This window comes from Psammomys obesus, unplaced genomic scaffold, assembly GCF_907164565.1.
Source record: "Psammomys obesus unplaced genomic scaffold, mPsaObe1.curated_primary_1811, whole genome shotgun sequence".
Classification (NCBI taxonomy): domain Eukaryota; kingdom Metazoa; phylum Chordata; class Mammalia; order Rodentia; family Muridae; genus Psammomys; species Psammomys obesus.
The window spans coordinates 9,021,179-9,039,760 of record NW_026590062.1 but is presented as its reverse complement, the minus strand read 5'-3'; the positions used below and the strand labels follow the sequence as shown (position 1 = coordinate 9,039,760).

Below are 18,582 nucleotides of genomic sequence, written 5' to 3'. Positions count from 1 at the left end.
CTCTATCCTGAGGGTGCTGACATTCCCCTACCAGCTGATCCATAGCTGTTCATGGTGAGTCCCCCAGTTTCTGGGGTGTAAATCTCTCTACCTGAAACACTGTGGGTGGACCTGCCCCTGAGGGACCCCAACTCCTGTTGGTGGGGGTCCGTCTCAGGTGGCTCCCTGGGGGATCATCTACCCCAGGTCCAGGGTACTACCATCCATGTCTCCGGCTCAGCTTCCCCGTGACTGATGCCTCAGCCCTCAGGTCCAAGGTCATGGCCTCTAGCCTCCTTGTCCTAATCTCACCTGGAAGCCAGTCTACCAGTGGGGAATCAATACAGAGTACAATGATGCTGGACCTGGTGGCCATCTTGCAGGCCATGGAAGGTCTGGAATGCTGCCAGTGCAGCGCTGGGTCCGACCTTTATGCAGTTTTCCTGAAGACAAAAATTCTCCCAGAAACCAGAACCATTTTGTGTCCTTGGCAGGACTCCAATCCCATGTGGTTACAGAGGACTAGCTGTTCCACGGCTGTGGGCAGAGCCAAGAACGGACCTGACTTTAGAAGCCAGCAGCATCCTGGCTCTGTCAAAGAGCATCCTGCTCTTTGAATCCCCCTGGCACAGCCAGAGGGTTATAGATCCTAGAAGCATCTAACCACTGACAGCATCAACCTGCTGTAAACATCTGTGCCCCAAACCTGAAGGAGAAGGTGATGGGGTGGCTAAGAATGGCTATGTGTGTACAGGTGCCCAGCCACTGAGCACGGAGGACAGAGGAGCCAAGTCCTGCCAGGCTTGGAAGAAACACTGGGTGGTGCCTTCCGAGGCAGGGTCTACCTCAGGTCAGCACACTCTGCCAGTGGCTTCTGGCCTGCCCAGAAGCTGCCACTTAGGTAGGACTGTGTCCTAGCTCTTTGGATAAACAAGGAGTGACTTCCAAAGTGAATGGATGGCACCAGGGTCCATTCTGAGAATTGATACTGTCTTAGTCACTGAACAGTGAAGAGACACTATGACCAAGGCAACTCTTGTAAAAGAAAGCACTGAATTGAGGGCTGGTTTATAGTTTCAGAGGATACACACACACACACACACACACACACACACACACACACACACACACACGCAGGCTGGCAAGAGCTTCTGAAAACTTAAAGTCCACCCCCAGTGACACACTTCCTCCAACAAGGCCACACTTCCTAATCCTTCTAATTCTTTCAAACAGTTTCACTCCCTGGTGACTAATCATTCAAATATATGAGCCTGTGGTGTCCATTCTTATTCAAACCACAACAGACACTGAGGAGCAGAGGGGACCTTCAAGATGAACAGCCACAGGCCTGTTTGTAGACTGACCCCTGACTCTTTGAGACAGACATGCATCCCCAGGAACCCCATCAGCTCAATCCAGTCAAATTAACCTCCAAGGATGGGGGTTGGGGTGGAGTGTGTATGTGTGTGTGTGTGTGTGTGTCCTAGGGAGAGGCTTCACTCCTGCCTCAGCAGGTCTGAAGCATCTCAGAGGGCAGATGTCATGGAAAGAAGTGACAGGCTGCAAGGCCTGAGGCAACTCAGGCTGACACGGTTGAACCCTGCACTTTGCAGTGACCTGTCAGAAGTTTCTCTAAGTTTCACTTTCTCAATTCAGTCTGAGGACCCGAGACCCAGTCAAAGCAGGGGCTGCTCCTTCCCCGGTGCATGTTTCAGAGCTGGGTTTCTGCCTTCCTCTGATTCCCATTTGTACCTGACATATCTGAAAGCCAAGCCTTTGCTCTGGTCTACAATGGCACAATGTAATCCTACTCATGTCTTGGTGGGGAACTGGGCAGCACCTGATCCTCGGTTTTTAGACCACATGTGCTGGCTGAGCCTCAATCCCTGCCTTGAAGTACAAGCTTGGCTAGAATTTGTACTTCAGGGCAGTGGTGACAGAAGCCTGGTAAAGTAGCACCATTCAAAAGCCGGTGTGATCTTGCACATGGTGTGAACGCACACCCAAAGGGAAAGGTGGAGATGGAATCTCAACTCCAGAGCAGGCAGCATTCTGGCAGACACACAACTGATCGATGCAGGTCTCAAGTCGGGTGCCCGAACCTTCAGGGCCGGAAGGACTCAGCTGCCTCCCTGCCCCCAGTACACACACCATGCCATCTGTTCTCTCGAGCTCTGCCACTCCCCAAGGGCAGTGTCACCTGTTGTGGGGCAGGGTCACCTGGGCTCAGGGACACATATTTGGAAAAGAAGGCAGCTCCGACATCATGGGCCACTCTGCCCCCACTTGGCATTGCCTAATTGGAACAGGGGTGTTTCCGTGGCGGGGGGGGGGCATCCTTTGCACACTATACTGACACCTCACGCTTTCCCCTTGCACGCCACCATGCAGATGTGTGGTAAGGACATGTTACCTATCGTCCGATAGATCACGTGCTGCCAGCCACCATTCATCACTGAGCAGGGGTGTTTCGAACTAGCAAGGGAGGTAGGAGGCCCGAGAAGCTCTGTGCTGCCCCTCATCACCAATTTCACAACCCCAGATCTCACTGACATGCCCTCTGCACCTCATGGCATCTCCAGACACCGTGAGCTCAGGCCATGCACCCCATTGCTCCCTGCGTGTCCGCCCACCGTGGTGGGGATGTGGGAAAGAGGAAGGGGATGCATAGGACCCTACAATTAAAGCTGTGGTTGTTTATCACGGCAGACCTCTGCCTGCCAACGCCAGCCGCCATCACATATCCGGCTGCCGGCTCCCCCCAAGTGTTTATTTAAGCCAACACATTGCTCTGCTAATTGGATAACATTCTATGTGAAAATAGGCCTTTTAAAACAACAGTGGCGGTGGCTAAAACAGCTGCAACCGCAAAAGTACAAAGGAGCATGGTTCGGGAGGGAGAATTAAAGGCGCCTCGTGTGGAGAACAATTAAAATTTTGGTTTCCCGGTTTCTGTCTGCTCCTCCCCTCCTTCCCATTATGGGTGGCCCTTTCCTCCTTCCTCTGGGGCCAGCCTGGGCTAGGTAGGGAGAGGAAGGCTGGGCCTGAGTGGAAACCCAGTGCCTATTGGTGGCTACTTAGGGGACCAAATACACCTTGCCCAGGTCCCCCCACTGCCTATTTAGGTGAGAGGGCCCCATGAGCTGGGGTGAGCTGCTGGGAGCTCAGCAGTGTAGAAAGCAGCTGTTCTTCTGGGGCTCAGGGGACCCTCCCAAAAGATGTCCTTGTGGGACCTCTAGGCCTCTCTGTATGAGCCCTTTACCAGGGTGAGGTGCTGAAGCTGGGTAGCAGGAATGGGTACGAGGGGTGGGGTAGCAGGAGAGTCAGCACTTTGGTACGCCAATGCCTGATAGGAGGGAGGAGCCTGGCTTTATTACACTGAGCCAAGTCTAGTCTTTGAGCCATTTCTCCACCTGTTAAGCAGCTTACCACCAACACCCAGGGGTATTCAAAATATGGGCAACCGAAGTCCACAGGCTTTGTCGATTCAGAGATACCCCAGAGAAGGGTGTGGTAGTGATGACAAGACAGGGGCTGGGGCACACAGGTAGGCAGGATGTGTGCTAGCCTGCCTTCCTGCCATGCTACAGTCTCCTACTCAATGCTAGCTTCCCTCTTCTGTGTAGGGCTAGGTTCCCTGAGAACTGTGGAGGCTGAGCTAGCATGGGCACTGTCGGCAGTACTGGTATTTACTGCCTAGAACACTAGGGGCTAATCAAATGTCCTAGATGGGGAAGATTCACCTGCATTTCCTGTGGGCAGGCAGGGCTCAGGTCACTAGTGCCTGTGACTGGGCAAGGAGACCAGTCCCACCTCCCATCTGCTTGAGCAAGTCAGTGTCAACCACAGGTGGGGCCCTGGGGCTGTGCAGATACACAAGGTCAGGAGAGGAAAGTTCCTGTGTTAATCTCCACTGACTCTATGGTGTTGCCCTCAGGGGCCCCTGCCTAACATTGTTGGGTGCCTGGTTCCTCTGGGTTCTGGCATGTGACCTTCATGGAGCCCCTGGCTGGGTCTGCTCTCCTGCATCATTGTGTACTTGATTCGGAGGATGTGTGAGGTACAAGGTGAGGCCCAGAGAGAGAAGCAAATCCTTCATTCCAGGACGAGGAGTGGGCACTTGCCAGGGTTCAGTGGGCCTGTGTGGAAGGGTACACTGTATGCCGAGGGGCCTGGGCTCAGGAGCTAAGGTGCAGTGGGGAGGGCTGAAGTGGGGGCTGGTTGCCCGCCCCTCCAGGCATGAGTCTCAATGGGCTTCTGGTCTCATAGTCTTCCACTAGGCAATGCAACCCTCCCCTTCTATGTCTAAGGATGGTTTGGGGAAGCCTGAGCGTACAAGGTTGCAGGAGCCCAGTGATTAGCTGCTGCTTTGCATGGAGAGGGGACAAAGTAGGAAAAGACATCCAAGAGGGTCAGGGACCATTGAGTGACCCGGATGTTTCTAAAGGTGCCTCTCTTTTCAAAAACATTGGGTGTGAAAAGGAGGCTTGGGAGAACATGTTCTAGGAGGTGGGGTTCCGAGAGCCCTTTCCAGCTTGGTTGGGTTCCACTCTCCCAGCCTCAGGCCATATCTAGTGAGTGACACCACATTCAGGGTGAGCCCACACTGTCTGCAGGGTGCATGTATCTATGGCAGGTGAAAAGTTACCCACAGGGCCACTCAGCAGACAACCAGGTCTGCAGACAGACCAAGGGGCTCAGAGAAGAGAGATGCAGCCGCCCCAAGAAACAAGAAGAGCAAGGGATCATTGTGGGAGGTGGATCACAGCTTACGCCCACTTCCATTAAGATGAGCTTACTGGCACAGTAGGCAGAAAGGGTGTGGGTGTTGGCATGGTAGGCAGGGCAGGGGGACTGCTGCAGGGCTGGGGAGGCCCGAAATAGCACCTGGTGAGGGGAGGGCACAGCCATTCTCCAGGACTGTGGGCTGAGCCCTCGCTGTCCTTAGCTGCCCTTTCTCTTCCGGGAGCCAAGAATGGAAAGGGGTGGAGGGGAGAAGCCGCCAACTCCATTAAGTCACTGCTGAGGGGACTGATGAGGGATTAGGAGCAACACTGCATCTGGCCAACTGGGTGTAGGGTGCCCTGTGCCCCAGGACTCAGGACTGCTCTGCAGCACAGAAGGAAGCCCCATAAGACCTGAGAGGTGCATGGAGGGTGCACTGAGGACAAGAAGCCACACTGGCTTCACAGATGGTGAGCTCAAGCCTGGGGTTGGCTTTGATGAAAAGACCTTTCTTTAGGGGCAGAGAGTTAGGGCCTCCTTTACTTCTCTCCAAAATACAGCCTTGCCTGGGAGTCTGGCTAGGAAACGGACTGTGGTGGTCTCGCTACCGCCACTCCACTGTCCTGTGTTGGGGAACCCCACAGCTCAAGATGCAGTGCACACACTGTCTTGTATTGGTACTCTGCTGACAGGAGGTCACCAGGTGGCTCAGAGGGTCCCTGGGTTATATCAATGAGAAAAATCAGGTAATGCTGAGCATCTGCCATGGGCCAGGAAGCTGGCCTCATAGGTTCATCTGTCACAAATCTGGAATGGGGACACTACTGTCAATTCACTTCACAGATAAGGAAACCGAGGCATAGGGCAAGGCTAGAGGAGGCCAAGCTGCCTTCGGTGACAGTGCTTCTCTGGTTGGGAAGTGCTTGCAGTGTCTTGTCCCTTCTGTCACTGATGGAGGTGACAAGGGAAGGGCTGCCAGCTGGAAGTGGGGACACAGAGATGTAGGTGGCTGCCATGCCGTGGGACTAGTAACTTGTGCCTGTGGGATGCCCAGTCTAGGCAGTGGTGTGTCCCTAAGATGTCTCTTCTGCTCCATGCTGCTCCCCACCCATGGGGCCACTTGCAACACCACAGTTGGCTCTCAGAGCCTCTCTGCTCTTCAGCAGGATTCCCCTTGGGGTGGAGGAGCCCTAGTCATTTGGGAATCATCCTGGATACTGCTTTCCAGGGAGGAGAGTGGAGGCAATGGTGGGCCAAGGCTGATGGGCAGTGCTAGAAAGGGGGTATGGGATGGCCCAGCAGCCCTGGCCTTTGAAGCTTGGGGCTGTGAGAGAGGTTCCTAAACTCAGCTGATGAGGACTCAACTCTGGCAGGATGAGAGCCTGGTCTGCTGTCTTGGGCCTGAAGTCAGAGCAGCGGCCTTGCTTCAAAGCCCAACGGGGGCGGGAGAGGGCATAATGGGGTATGGAAAGTTGGTTCAGTGGGTAAGGCCGCTTGCCTGGTGACTTGAGTTCAATCCCCACTAGCTATGGGTAGGAGAGAGTTACACATTCATGCACACATACCAAATACATATACAATAAATAAGCAAAAATAACCACCCCCCGAAAGGGTGTTCTGCCCTGCATAGCTCGAGAAATATCTGCTTACGTGCATGTCCACTGCAAGGGTGGTCCTTGGTGCCACTAGCATAGAATGGAACTGGCCACAAGTGGAGGCATGAGGAGGGAGCCAGATCCTACTCCATGCACTGTTTTCTGACACCCTTTCCATTCCCACCCAAGCTGTTTCAAACAGCACCCAGCCCCACAGCCTCTTGGATGCGGGTCTTTACAGAGCAGCCTGAGAAATAGGTCCACCTAGTCTCTTGCACAGGTATTATGGACATGTGCATATACCAACACACAGTACCTGGTCCTCCAAATCCCATACCCAGTGTTCTTCCTCCAAGCATACTGGGTAAATTAGCAGTGTCAAGGAAAGAGCCGACGGCACGAGGAAGCAGCGCTCTTTCCTGGCTCAGAGGCCCTGTGCTTCTCTTGGGTAGCACTCACCTTTGCATCCTGCTTGGTGACGAAGTCCACAAAACCGAAGCCCCTGTGTGCGCCTGTCCCCGCCATCTTCTTTGGCAGACGCACAGTCTTCAGTTCCCCAAAGGTGCTAGAGACAAAAGGCCGACATCAGAGATTAAGGACTGAGGCCTGTGAGGGACGTAGGGGTTCTGGCTAGAGAGACCCAGGAGCTGACCCTGCAGGTTACCGGAGATTGCTGGCTGCAGGAACACCCACCGCCCAGGCATGTTCATGTGGCTTCCTACTTCCCCACAGCCAGCCCTCGCTCCTCTGCAGGCGTGGCTTCCTTCTCCCTGCTGGCCACCAAGCAAGGGAGGGAGGGCACCATCAGGCTGGAGGTACTGATGGGAAATTTTCGGTGCCTCTCCTGCCACCTGGGGGACACCTGGACACCTGTCCTTTCCCCACGGGATGTGTCTTGCACACACTGTGCCAGGTCAGGAAGGCACCAGCCAGGGCAAGAAGCTGCTTGGAGAGCCAAGGCTCTGGAGGCGTGGCTGGTGGGGGACCCCACTTTTCCCAGGCAGATTTCACATCTGGGGCCAGGTATATGCTGAGCCTCAGCTGACTCACCCCAATCCACAAAATTTTTTCTGTCAAGCTAGGAGTCTGGAGGTGCCTGAGGGCTCAGGGCCCTGAAGACATACAGCTCCTTCCTCTGAGCCTCATAACCCCCACAGGCTTCCCTTTCGATATCTGCTAAGCCAGTCAAGCAGTGTTCTGGAGCAGAAATCCTGATCAGGGAACTGCCGCCTAGATCACCCTTGGGGTCACCCCTCTCCCCTCCACCAAGGTAACCTTTGAAAGACTCTAGGACAAAAGGAATGAGCTTCCTTGGGGTCCCCTGGCCTCATGCCCCAATCCCAATCCCTTTGTAATGTCCATTTATCAAATGTGTACGTGCACGATGCCACTGATAAATATTTAATGCGCTCGGCATCTGAAGAGAGGTGTTATTTTTATTTGAAAATCTATACTCTCTGGCGGCCTTGGGGTCCACACATCCGCACACGGTGGTCTGGGATGCTTTGGGCCAAGGACCGATTGCGTAAAGAACACGGCGCAGGCCGTAAGCGCTCGCAAAATGATATAAGTTAAATCTGAGGCGTTAACCTGCAGACCTGCCAGCATGAGCAGGCATCTGCTGGCCCCATTTCTGAAGGCAGGACGGTGTGTAAATGCAGCATTATGAAGCTTCAAAATGAATCGGCACGTCCAGCTCTCCCCAGCAGCCACCCCCACCCCCATGCCCTCGCAGGCCACTGGGACTGGAGCTGGTGACAAGGCTGGGAAGGGAAGGAGGCAGAGGGGAGCCTGGCCAGCTTCTCTTAGCTGAATTTGGGGGAGGGGGGTGTCAGATGAGAAGCCTGGAGAGCTGACAGTCATGCAGCCGGCAAACCCTGCTTTATTCTGCCACCTAAAGGCCCGCACATCCCACGACACATGGCCTTTGGTCTTCCTAAGCATTCCCCATGTGTCTGTGGTGTTGCCTGGGAGAGGAACGGCTGGGCATGCACAGGCTTGCTTCCAGGCTGGTCCACAGAAATGGCTCATCGGTCACCTGTTCTCTAGGTCACTGCTGCTGGCGAGGACACCTGTGTGGCCACTGAGAGCCCCAGTCCGAGGGCTTTACACCTTTGTAAGAAGGCTAGAAGGTGTGGGCGTAGACAACAGGGTGTTGTTTCTGCAGAGGAGGCCAACACCTGGCTCTCCAGGCCCACCCACCTCATCTCCAGTACACTTGTCAGTCACCTTCACAACGCCACCAGCCACTGTCTCCCAACAGGTCTCTGGGTGTTTTGTGTGTGTATGCATTTATCTCAACAGCGGAAGAAACCAGACTGATCTCACTTGTGGCTGTGACTGTACCCGGAGGCCAGTGCCAACAGCCTGGGGCCCAGTGCCAAACTTGCACAGGTGTTGATGGAGCCACTTCCGGAATAAACAAACAACAGGAGATGGCTGGAAGAGGGTGACTATGAGGAAGGGAGGGGCTATGAAGTTTATCACTTCCAAGTCTTTCCACCCTATTTCACCAACAACCTGAGTCCAGGGGAAGCAGTGCCAATCTGGGTGGGAAACAGCAGGGGGTAAGGTCCCTTGCTCCCACACGATAGTTCAAGCCTGTCCTGCCCCCTATAGGGTCCCAGTCACTTCCAGAAGTGGGGCTTCTTTCTTCCCCAAACATGGCCAAATCAAGGGTGAAGCAGGAGTATGTGTGTGTGTGTGTGTGTGTGTGTGTGTGTGTGTGTGTGTGTGTAAGACAGAGAGAGAGAGAGAAAGAGAGAGAGAGAGAGTATGTGCATGCAGTGACTGGCCCTGCACACAATCCAGGATCCTAGCAATCCACACAGGATCATGGGGACAAGGGAGGGAAGAGCATGTGCACCTCCTTTCTGCCTGACTCTGTGATGAGGTTGGGGCTGGGGGGTGGGGAAGGGAGACAGAGGAGAGGGAGAAGAGGGCAGGGTAGGGGAAGGCTGTTGGGTTAATTCCTCCCCTCCACAGCATGCTTCGAGCCGTGGATGCTTGGTGCATGGTAAGCAGCTGAGGGGCCGGAGGAAGCGAGGAAAATAATTAAAAGGTGGAGAAAGAAGCTGGTGAGGCGGTGGAAGGGGGTGAGCTGCTGTGGTCTGTGGACGTGCATCTGAGAGTGTGGTGAGTGAGCCGTGACGATTTGGAACCACCATGGAATGGGGGTGGGGATGGGAGCTGGGGGCCTTCAAGGGAACCTGCAACCCTGGCTTGGGGCTTCTAGTCTGCCAATTGGATGGCCAAAGAAACACATGCCTCAAGGCTCCAGGAGCCTCAGGGAAATGGCTCCAGTGAAAAGCAGCTTCTAAGGACAGGGCAAAGAGTCAGGCTGGAAAGGACCTGAAGGCTTAGATCTTAGGAAGAACTTCCCAGTATCTGTGGACACTTGCAGAAATGTTCAGTGAAGGTTTTAGAACAGTCATTGCTGCTGTCACCCCAGCTATAAAGGAGGGCCTGCCAGGTCTCTGACACCCCATTCCCAGATGTAACAATGCTGGGATCAACACAGTCACCACCTCTGGTTGACAGATGAGAAAACCAAGGGGCAGAGGGCAAAGGTGACTCAGGTCTGAGGTGAACTCCTATCCTTGGTGATCATGGACAGGGCTGGCCAGAGACTAGCCCTGGGTGCTTGTGTAATATGGGATCATGGGCGGCCAACACCAAGGATTGCCGAGAGATAGCTGAAGAGAATTAAAATGAAAAAAGAAGGTTGGGGGAGGCAAAAAAAAAAAAAAAAAAAATCAATGTAGTACCTTTCGCTCCAAAGAGATAAGCAACATATAAATACCAGCCATTATGAAGGTTCTTATCTGCTGGCCTGGTCTGCGAGGCCAGTATTTAAAAGAGGCCTTTGAAGGGAGTGCCACGAGAACCCTGCCTCCTGGGAGCCAAGGCCACGGTCATTGGGGCGAGGTTGGGTAGGGCCACCAGGGACCAGGGAGGGAGGGAGGGAAACTGCAGCACCTAGGGATTCATCCCCAGCCCAGCACGCTGGGGGACGGAGCTGTGCACGCTCCCCACTGTGTAGATAATAGAAACCACAAAATAGCAATTACTGTATCCGAAGCTGTGAATAAAGAGGCCAGAGCGGGCTTTTAAACACAGCCCTCCTACCCACCCCCACACGCTCACACTTCCCTAACAAACTCACACCTCACTTTTCCAATTATTTCATTCACCCTGGGTTCACCAATTACTCCTCCCGCACCACGGCCCCACCCCCTCCACCATGCTGCCACCACCAGGATTGGTGGCAGGTCTGCAGGTTTTGGACGACAACTGGAGTTTGTTTTGGGTAGTTCTGATTTCTGCAGGTGTGTGGGTAGGAGGGAGCACCTATGGGCCAATTATATCTGCTCTGAGGTGTGTTTGCCTACACAGGTGAAGGTGTGGGTCCCCTCCCTATACAGGCTGCACCCTGCATTCCCTGTTCAGACTCAACTTACACAAGCCTGGCCAAGAAGGTGGGCTCAGGAAGAGGGGAAGGTGAGAAGAGAGGACCCTGTAAAGATGCTGAACTGAGTGACACAGTTGCTCTGGACCTGGTCCTGGGCCTTGTGGGGAGGCTCACTGTGTGCATGCTGCCACCAAGGGGTGGTTGGGGTGCACCCTGATTCCAACTGTTACCACGGTTGAAGTCCTCACTGCTCACCCCACACACATGAAGAAATCAGAACCATCTACAACCAACTGCAGCTATCCTCGAGAGCCCACAGATTTCCCAAGAGTGTGGAGTCATGTGGAAAATCCACTGGCAGGTCCTTTCCCCACCTGCGCTTAAGGCATTGTTGAGGAGTGGGCCACCACCCAAGGGACCCAGAGAGCAGCCCTGCTATATGAGCAAAATGAAGGGTGGCTTTGTGACAGGGGTAAACTGCAGGCATCTTCTTGCTGTAAAACAGTGCTTCAAATTCGGCCCCAGCTCTAACTTCATGTTACGCGCGTACACACACACACACACACACACACACACACACACACACACACACACCCCACCGAAAGCAGTGACCAGTACATTCAGTCCTGTGTCCCTTGCAGCATGCAGGGCAGCCTGGGCTATGAACTCACATGGCCCTCGAGAGCAGGGCATTGGCATTTCTGCTTTAAAGAGGGAGGAGAGTCAGGCTGGTCACCTGGGAGGCCTTGGTCCTCCTAAGTGACAAAGAACAGAGCTGGACTCATGATGGATGTCTGGTCCCCAGGCCTGCAGCTTGGCTAACAGTGTCTGTGCCTCAACCTGTCTACCAGGGCCAGCAGCCAGAAGCCAGTGGACCCATGCCCTGCTGGGAGAAGCGGCTATTCTTTCTCATTCTACAGACCAGGGCCCAGTGCCCAAAAGGTCTGATCTTTGCTACTCCATCCCCTGATGCCATTGTAAGGGAGGGTGCTGAGTGAGTGATACATGACACGTGTGAGGCCAGCAGCTGCCCTGTTAGGTTTCCTGTCCCTTAGAGTCCTCTTGTGGCTGACAGTCCCACTGGGCAGCCAGAGAGCCAGGCCCACTGTCACCTGGCAGCAAGCCTGATCTCTAGCCTTGCAAACAAGCTAAAGGCCAAGCCTACCCCACAGTGGCTTCAGGAGACACATCTGCCCTGGATCCCGTGTCTGTGTGCCAGACCCACACCCTCAATGCTGATGGGTCTCCGCCTCCCTTGTTGTCCAATCAGTAGGTTCCCTAGCCCCTCTCTCCTGTTAGGGGCCTACAGTGGCTTTCTTTCGAGTCGGCACCAACCCCAGGGCCTTTGCACCAGCTGGTCCGTTACTTAAAAAGAAAAACAAACAAACAAACAAACAAACAAACAAACCCTGACCTGGATGTCTCCTCATTCAACTGTATATCTCTATTACCATCTGAATTCAAATTCTGCCCCTTCCCCTAACACCCCTTCTTCCCTGAGCTACTATGAAGATGGATATCATCTGAATGGCTTATCTGTCTTTCCTTCCCTCAGCCAGAAACAGACAAGGCAGGTTCAGGCCGCTCAGCTGAGTCCAATGAGTTGTGCCCAGCACCCACTCTTCCTAGGTGTGGAGTCAACATGACTTGTGGAGTCAACATGTTCTCTCTGAGTGTAGAGCACAACCCACCCGCTGTCCTCTTTGGCAGTCACAAGTGAGGGCAGAACATTCTTCGGATGATGCCCTTGAGGTAAGGTGGCCCATGAGTTAATGCAAGGACTCACCTCTACTCTCTGAATCTGGTGACAAAGTCACAGCAGGAAGAGAGGGGTCTGTCCCCTACTTGTTGATAGAACTGTCCACCGGATCAGGACCTTCTTAACTATTTCCTGCTTAGCAGGAAAAAGAGGCAGTCCCTCCAAAGATGACCCTGACCAGGCGTGACACTCAGTGGGATTCAGCCACTCCCACAGAACTGTGGACAAGCATGTGTGCGAATGTGGATGGCAGTGCTGGGCCTGCTCCGCAGAAGTGATGGCCCAGGGTTGGTTAATGGCGTCTCTCCCTCTTTGTCCTCGCTGGCTCTTTAAAGAGGGCCTTTTACACTGAGCCCTTCCAATTACTCGGCGCTTCGGCCTGGTGAGAGCCGATGTAAAAGGTTACCCAGTCGCCATCAGCCAACACTTCCTTTCATTTTTGTCTCTTGAAGGCTGAAAAATGGCCTGGTTTCTGAGCAAGCGAGAGGAGCGGAGGGCAGCGTTTAGCGTCTCTCAATAGCCTTTCTCGGGGCCCTTGCCAGGCAGGCTCGGCCTCTGTATTTTCTAGATGAGAGATCTAGGGCTGAGTGGTTAAACGGAGCGTCTGAATCTAAGCTGGGGCTGAGTTCCAGGTGGGGCTCAGGGCCTCTTGTGAGCCGCTCCACAGAGGGGAGACTGGAAGCCGGTCCCTGGCCTCCCTGTACATCCAGGGGGAACTGTGGGCAACTCATTGCCTGGCTGTGCTGATGGACAGAATCAGTGGAAGGCTGGCCATGCCCAAACTCATGACTCCCAGGCCAGGCAGATGGCAGAGTGGGACAAGTTTACTAGGGACCCTGAGGGAGAAGCAGCTGGTGGCCAATGCTCCACTCCACAGGCAGCCTCCGAGTTCCTTGTGAGGCCGTCAAAGACGGGTCCTTCACCACCTTTCTGAACCACCCATGCTGACTGAATGGGAGCCTACACATGTCAAAGGCCATTCCACCAGGCCAGAAAGGGTCCACACAGCCCAGCCTTGGCCTCTAGGTGGACCCATTTCCTTCTAGAAAAGGAAGGTGGTGATCCAGCATCTGAGAGACTTATAGGATACCTGTCAATCAAGCCAAACCCACCATTCACAGAGCATCACTAGATACCTAAGATGCCAGAGCTGCCTCCAAGTTTGAGTTCCAACTTGATTTGGTACAAAGAATCCTTAAAGGCTAGCTCACACCCGGAAGACAGTGGTTCCCACCCCTCCTCATGACCTGGGCCTCGAAGTAGTTCAAGTTCTTGCAAGAGGGATACTTGAGAACTCCACAAGGACACATAGTGTCTGCCTGGCCGCAAGTCCACCTGTAGCCAATCCACTCTTCAAGGCCTCACCACCCTTCAGGCTTCACAGCTGTGTCACTCTGGGGGAATCCTACAGAGCCCTGGGGTTTCCAGTCTGTAGGCCATACAAGCACCTGGTCAACAACCCCCTGTGCCCTCTGGCCAGGCTAGGCTCTGCTTGGACGGCCACCAGGAGCTGGTGGTTAAGTTTGGGATTTGCAGTCTTAGCTCTTCTGGGCAAAAAGGACTTGAATTTGGATCCCAGAACCCAAATAACAGCTGGCATGGAGCTATAATCCCATCCCAGTAGGGAGGCGATCCCTGGACTCCCTGACCAGCCTCCTTGGAGACCCATGTAAAAAGGACAGACCATGTCTAAAAACATAAGGTGGAAAGAGACTGAGGAGGACTGTGGAGGTTAAGCTCTGACCACCACCACCACCACACACACCCCTAAACAGAAACAGATTCTCCTTTGCTGACTATAGCAACAGGTATAGTTTGAGCCACAGAGGCCACAGAGTGGACCCTGGGTACTGCCCTACACAGTCCTTGGAGGCAGGATGTGGGGCCTTCTAAGCTATTTAAAGGACCTGCCAAAACACACACAGCTATTGGATGGTGAGGCAGGGCTCACATGGAGGCCCTGCATGGACTCACTTGCTGTGCACATATAATAGAAAGGGTTTGAAAGTGAGGTGTGCCCCTTTAAACCAGAGCCATTCATAACCATCCCACAGGGACAGAGTAAAAATTCTGCATAAAAGGCTAAGTCAGGAGCTCTCTGTCTAAGCAGAGTGTGGCCAGTGTCTCTGCTACAGGCGCTGGCAGTGCCTTAACACATGAAGGGGACATGAAGGGTATGTCTAGAGGGTGAACGGATGTGGTGCTTCTCAAACTCATTAGACTACCAAGACCTATTTTTTTTTTTTTTCCTTTGCCTGAATCAAAAAGCTCATGAGATATGGTAGCACATCCCTGCAATCCCAGCAGGAAGTGGAAGCAGGAGGAGAACTCCAAGCTAGCCTGGGCAACAAGACAGTCTAAGGCCAGCCTGCACTACTGAGTAAGTCTAAGGCCAGCTGGTGTAGGATGGTGAGACTATGTGTGAGAAGAAGTGGTAAGAAGGCCAGGCACACAGCAGCTGTATATCTGCCTAGGATTCTTGAGGCCTTGGCTTCCAACCCCTGGTACTTTGAGGAGAACACCAGGAGCATCTCTCAGGACACAGGTGCCGCAGACACAGGCTGCTGTGGCAGATGAGAGAGGAGCATCAGCATCATCAGCTCAGGCACAGATGAGACTGGGGAGGGCTTGGTCTTACTCAGGTGACAACTCTGCATCACCAGGAACTACAGTGGGTCACTCTGTGGAGGTCCCGTTCCAATGTGAGAAGTGCCTACACTTTAGGGGGAGAGCTGGAGTCATGACCCAGCCCTGCACCTGCCACCATATTTCTGAGGCTCCATATCTCACAGGGCTGTTGAATCCATGGCTACATCAGAAACTGGGCAAGTGAGAGCTGTGGCTACCTCCACCCACATCCCCTGAAGTCTCTGTGCTGGCACCCAGCAAGAGAGGTCTCCCTGGGGACCAGGCATGCCCAGCAGAGCCAAGACAGCAAAGGGGCTTTGTCAGCGCTGACACTCTGAAACAGGCAGGCCTCCATCTTGGCACATGTCCCACCAAACGTTAAAAGACACTGTGAACAAGTGTCACCATGAAGGTGGCCCAGCACCTCTGCTTCCCATGGGCCACATGAGCCCATCTGGATCACAGGTCCCTCTTCTAGTGAGTGGGATGGAAAGGAAACCTCTGGAGCCCAGGGTGCATACTTAGCCAGTCCCGCCCTCCACCCGGTGCAGTAAAGGAACACATGGGTCCTCTCCCTCTCTGGTCTTCAACTGCCTGGAGAACAGCTAATCCCATTATGAGAAAATAAAGTGGATAATTTAGGTTAATGAAATCGTTACAAGCATGCAGCAGCCAGAGGTGGACGCCCAGAGCCAGTTCAACACCCTCATTGTCATTATCCACAAGACAGGAACGGACAGAAGGGGAGGACAGACATTTAAAGAGACAGTGGTGGTGGTGGTGGGGAGACCAGGCCTTTCTTGCAGCCTGAAACTAGCAAGAGTTTTTCTTTTGTTTGTTTTAGTTTTGTTGTTGTTTCTATCCCAACTCGAGAAGCCTCAGAGATCCAGGCATTCCAGATGTGTTTATAGCCACATGGGACCTGCTCTACAGTGCTCTGCCATCTCTCATCCTGCTCCTTTAGAATGAGCCCAGGACACACCATTGCTGAGCTGGAACTAAACTGTCCCGGGGTCTTTAATAGGAACAGGGGCTGGGAGCCATGGTGGGAAGAGGAGGTGAGTAGCGGCTGGGACCCACAAGGCAAACCCAGGGCACTGAGCAGGAAGATAATCCTGTCCCTGGCCCACAGCTGCGCAGGCCTGCTCCCCACAGCTGGGGTGTGGCTGTCACACTTGCTGGCACCTGGCAAGACTGTCCATGTACCGTCCAATCTGTTCATACCTGCCTGGACCAGGTCACAGTGGGTTTTAGTGGGTCACTCCACCTGAGTGCCTGCCCCTCCATCACTTCTCCACTTGTCTCCCTGTCCCTCTCTCATACAAACAGCTCGTCCAGGCCCTGTCAAACATTTTGAGGATCTGATCCGACACCAAAACATAATGATGGTTGCATGCTGGCAAGCACACCATCATGAAGTTGCTTCACACAGGCCCTACCCTGGTCTCCAGAACGAGAGACTCTCTATCCTAATGTCCTAAGTTTTTTGTTTGTTTTGTTTTTTGAGACAGGGTTTCTCTGTGTAGCCTTGGCTGTCCTGGACTCGCTTTGTAGACCTAATGTTCCAAGTTAAGGGCAAAGGGCCTTCTAGCAGCTGGATCCTGACCAGGGATGGAGGCCAGGAGGATGGGAAGGGGAAAGGTGAGAGGCAGGTCTTCCTGGGAGGTGGAAGATGCCCCACTGACAGTGCTAGATAATCATATCACCTCCATCACCAACACCTGACAGTGATGAAGGAACCAAGGCATGGCAGGAGCATGTACCTACTTGGTGCTGCCTTCCTGCAGGGGCAAAAAGTGATGTACCCCAAGACTCAGAAAGGCCTCTATGGCTCTCAGACATTGTCTCTAGCAAACGGACTCTTGTGGTGGTGGTGGGGACTCCTCCCCACCCCCCTCACCATGTGATGCAGGGAAGAAGAACCTCTGGGGAATGAAATGATTCTGAGTCAGGCCAAGAGAGACTGTGCCAAGGGCAGACTGAAGGACAGTCATGTGATGTCACTGTGGCTTTCCACAGGTGCACAGGGTGGCAGCCTTCCTTCATCTAGAACCCTGAGACTCTACAAGACAGATGCCCAGTTGGACCCTCCCTCCCCTCCTTCCTTTTCCCAGAGTGGCTGACAAGGGCACAGAGTTAACAGTGGCAGATTCCGAAAGGCTTTAGGACGTGACAGCTGGCAGCCACTGTTACAGTGAGGCGCACACACACTTTGTATAAAGGCCAGATGGTAACTGGCTTTGGCGGTGTGAGCGCAAGGCTCTCCCTGTACCTGGAGAGCAGCCAGTGGACAGACATGGCTGGCTGCTGATAAAACTTTATTAAAATACTGGAAAAACCGGCAGCGAGGGGCTCTGTGGTATATAGGTCGTGGTTCCACTGTGCTGTACAGCCCAGGTGTTCTAGGGACATTTGGGAAAGGGTAGAGGGTAGAGTACAGGACAGTCTCTCCCAAAGGCTATTTTCAGACTCTCAGATAGAAGGGACTTCTGAGGAAACCTCTCCTCCCTGAGAGCCTTGAGGGACAAACTGGGATAGGCATGTTATAGGAGTGCTGGTCCCGGGAGCCCTTGTCTAGACAGCTTGCCAACCACCTGGAGATTTTCTGAGCAAACACATGACCTTTAGCCCCAATTGCTGGGCAGCTAAGGCAGTGGAGTGCAGGGTGGGCTACCACCTCAGGGTGGCGTCTGTGAGCATATGCAAGGGGCTGGCACCTGTTGGTCACCTTGCTCAGTTCTCTGACTATACTCTAGGATACTTCCCTTCTATTCATTCATGTTCTGTCTCCCTGTTGAATCCCAGGATGGCTGACGCCTGGACAGTGCCAACTGCACCTAGTACCTTCTGCAGAAAGCATATGCTGACTGCTGAGTAAGTCACACGTTAGCTTACAGTTAGCCTTTCCTCGCTTCTCTGTTTTGTGTCACACCCCTTCCAATCATGACCAGGCCCCTAAAAGGGGAGTTGGCCTGTCCCTCCAGGGCCAGAGTGACCCTCTGGGGTAGCCATGGTGACTCTGCCTGAGGTTTCGATACTTTGCATCAATAAGCTCCTCCCCCACCCCCCACACAGTTGTGACATTCTGACTTTGAATTGCTCCGAGTATCTGAATTGGGCAACAGACCCTGGGGGGCTTCCAGGCAAAGGAGGAAGTGGAGTGAAGAGCTCTGGAGGACAGTGTTTGAGGAGCTCTGGCCTTCTGGATACTTTTTCTAACAACTGACACAGGAGAAATGGACCAGAACCCTACCCCACGTCATGGGAAGTGCTCTAGAACCCCCACCCCACGGCACTGGAAGACTCTAGAACCCCCACCCCCATAATTGGAAGGATCCAGAACTTCTGCTATGTGTCACTGGAATGCTCTAGAACTCAAACTCCATGGCACTGGAATGCTCCCCACACCCACCTAGCCTTGCTTAGGATTGTGAGAAAGCCTTGGTAGGAAGTTCCAGGCATGCCAGGTTGGGAGGCAATGGCTG

The 18,582-nt window shown here is 53.7% G+C and overlaps 1 protein-coding gene across 1 annotated transcript in view; it reads right to left on the bottom strand.

Moving 5' to 3' along the window:
• The window catches only part of Rbm19 (RNA binding motif protein 19), an 85,889-nt gene that overhangs the window by 18,997 nt on the left and 48,310 nt on the right, over window positions 1-18,582 (bottom strand). Inside the window, exon 22 of the mRNA XM_055606331.1 lies at window positions 6,759-6,864. Within this exon, the coding sequence (XP_055462306.1) occupies window positions 6,759-6,864 (106 nt within the window). The remainder of the gene's footprint in view (window positions 1-6,758; window positions 6,865-18,582) is intronic.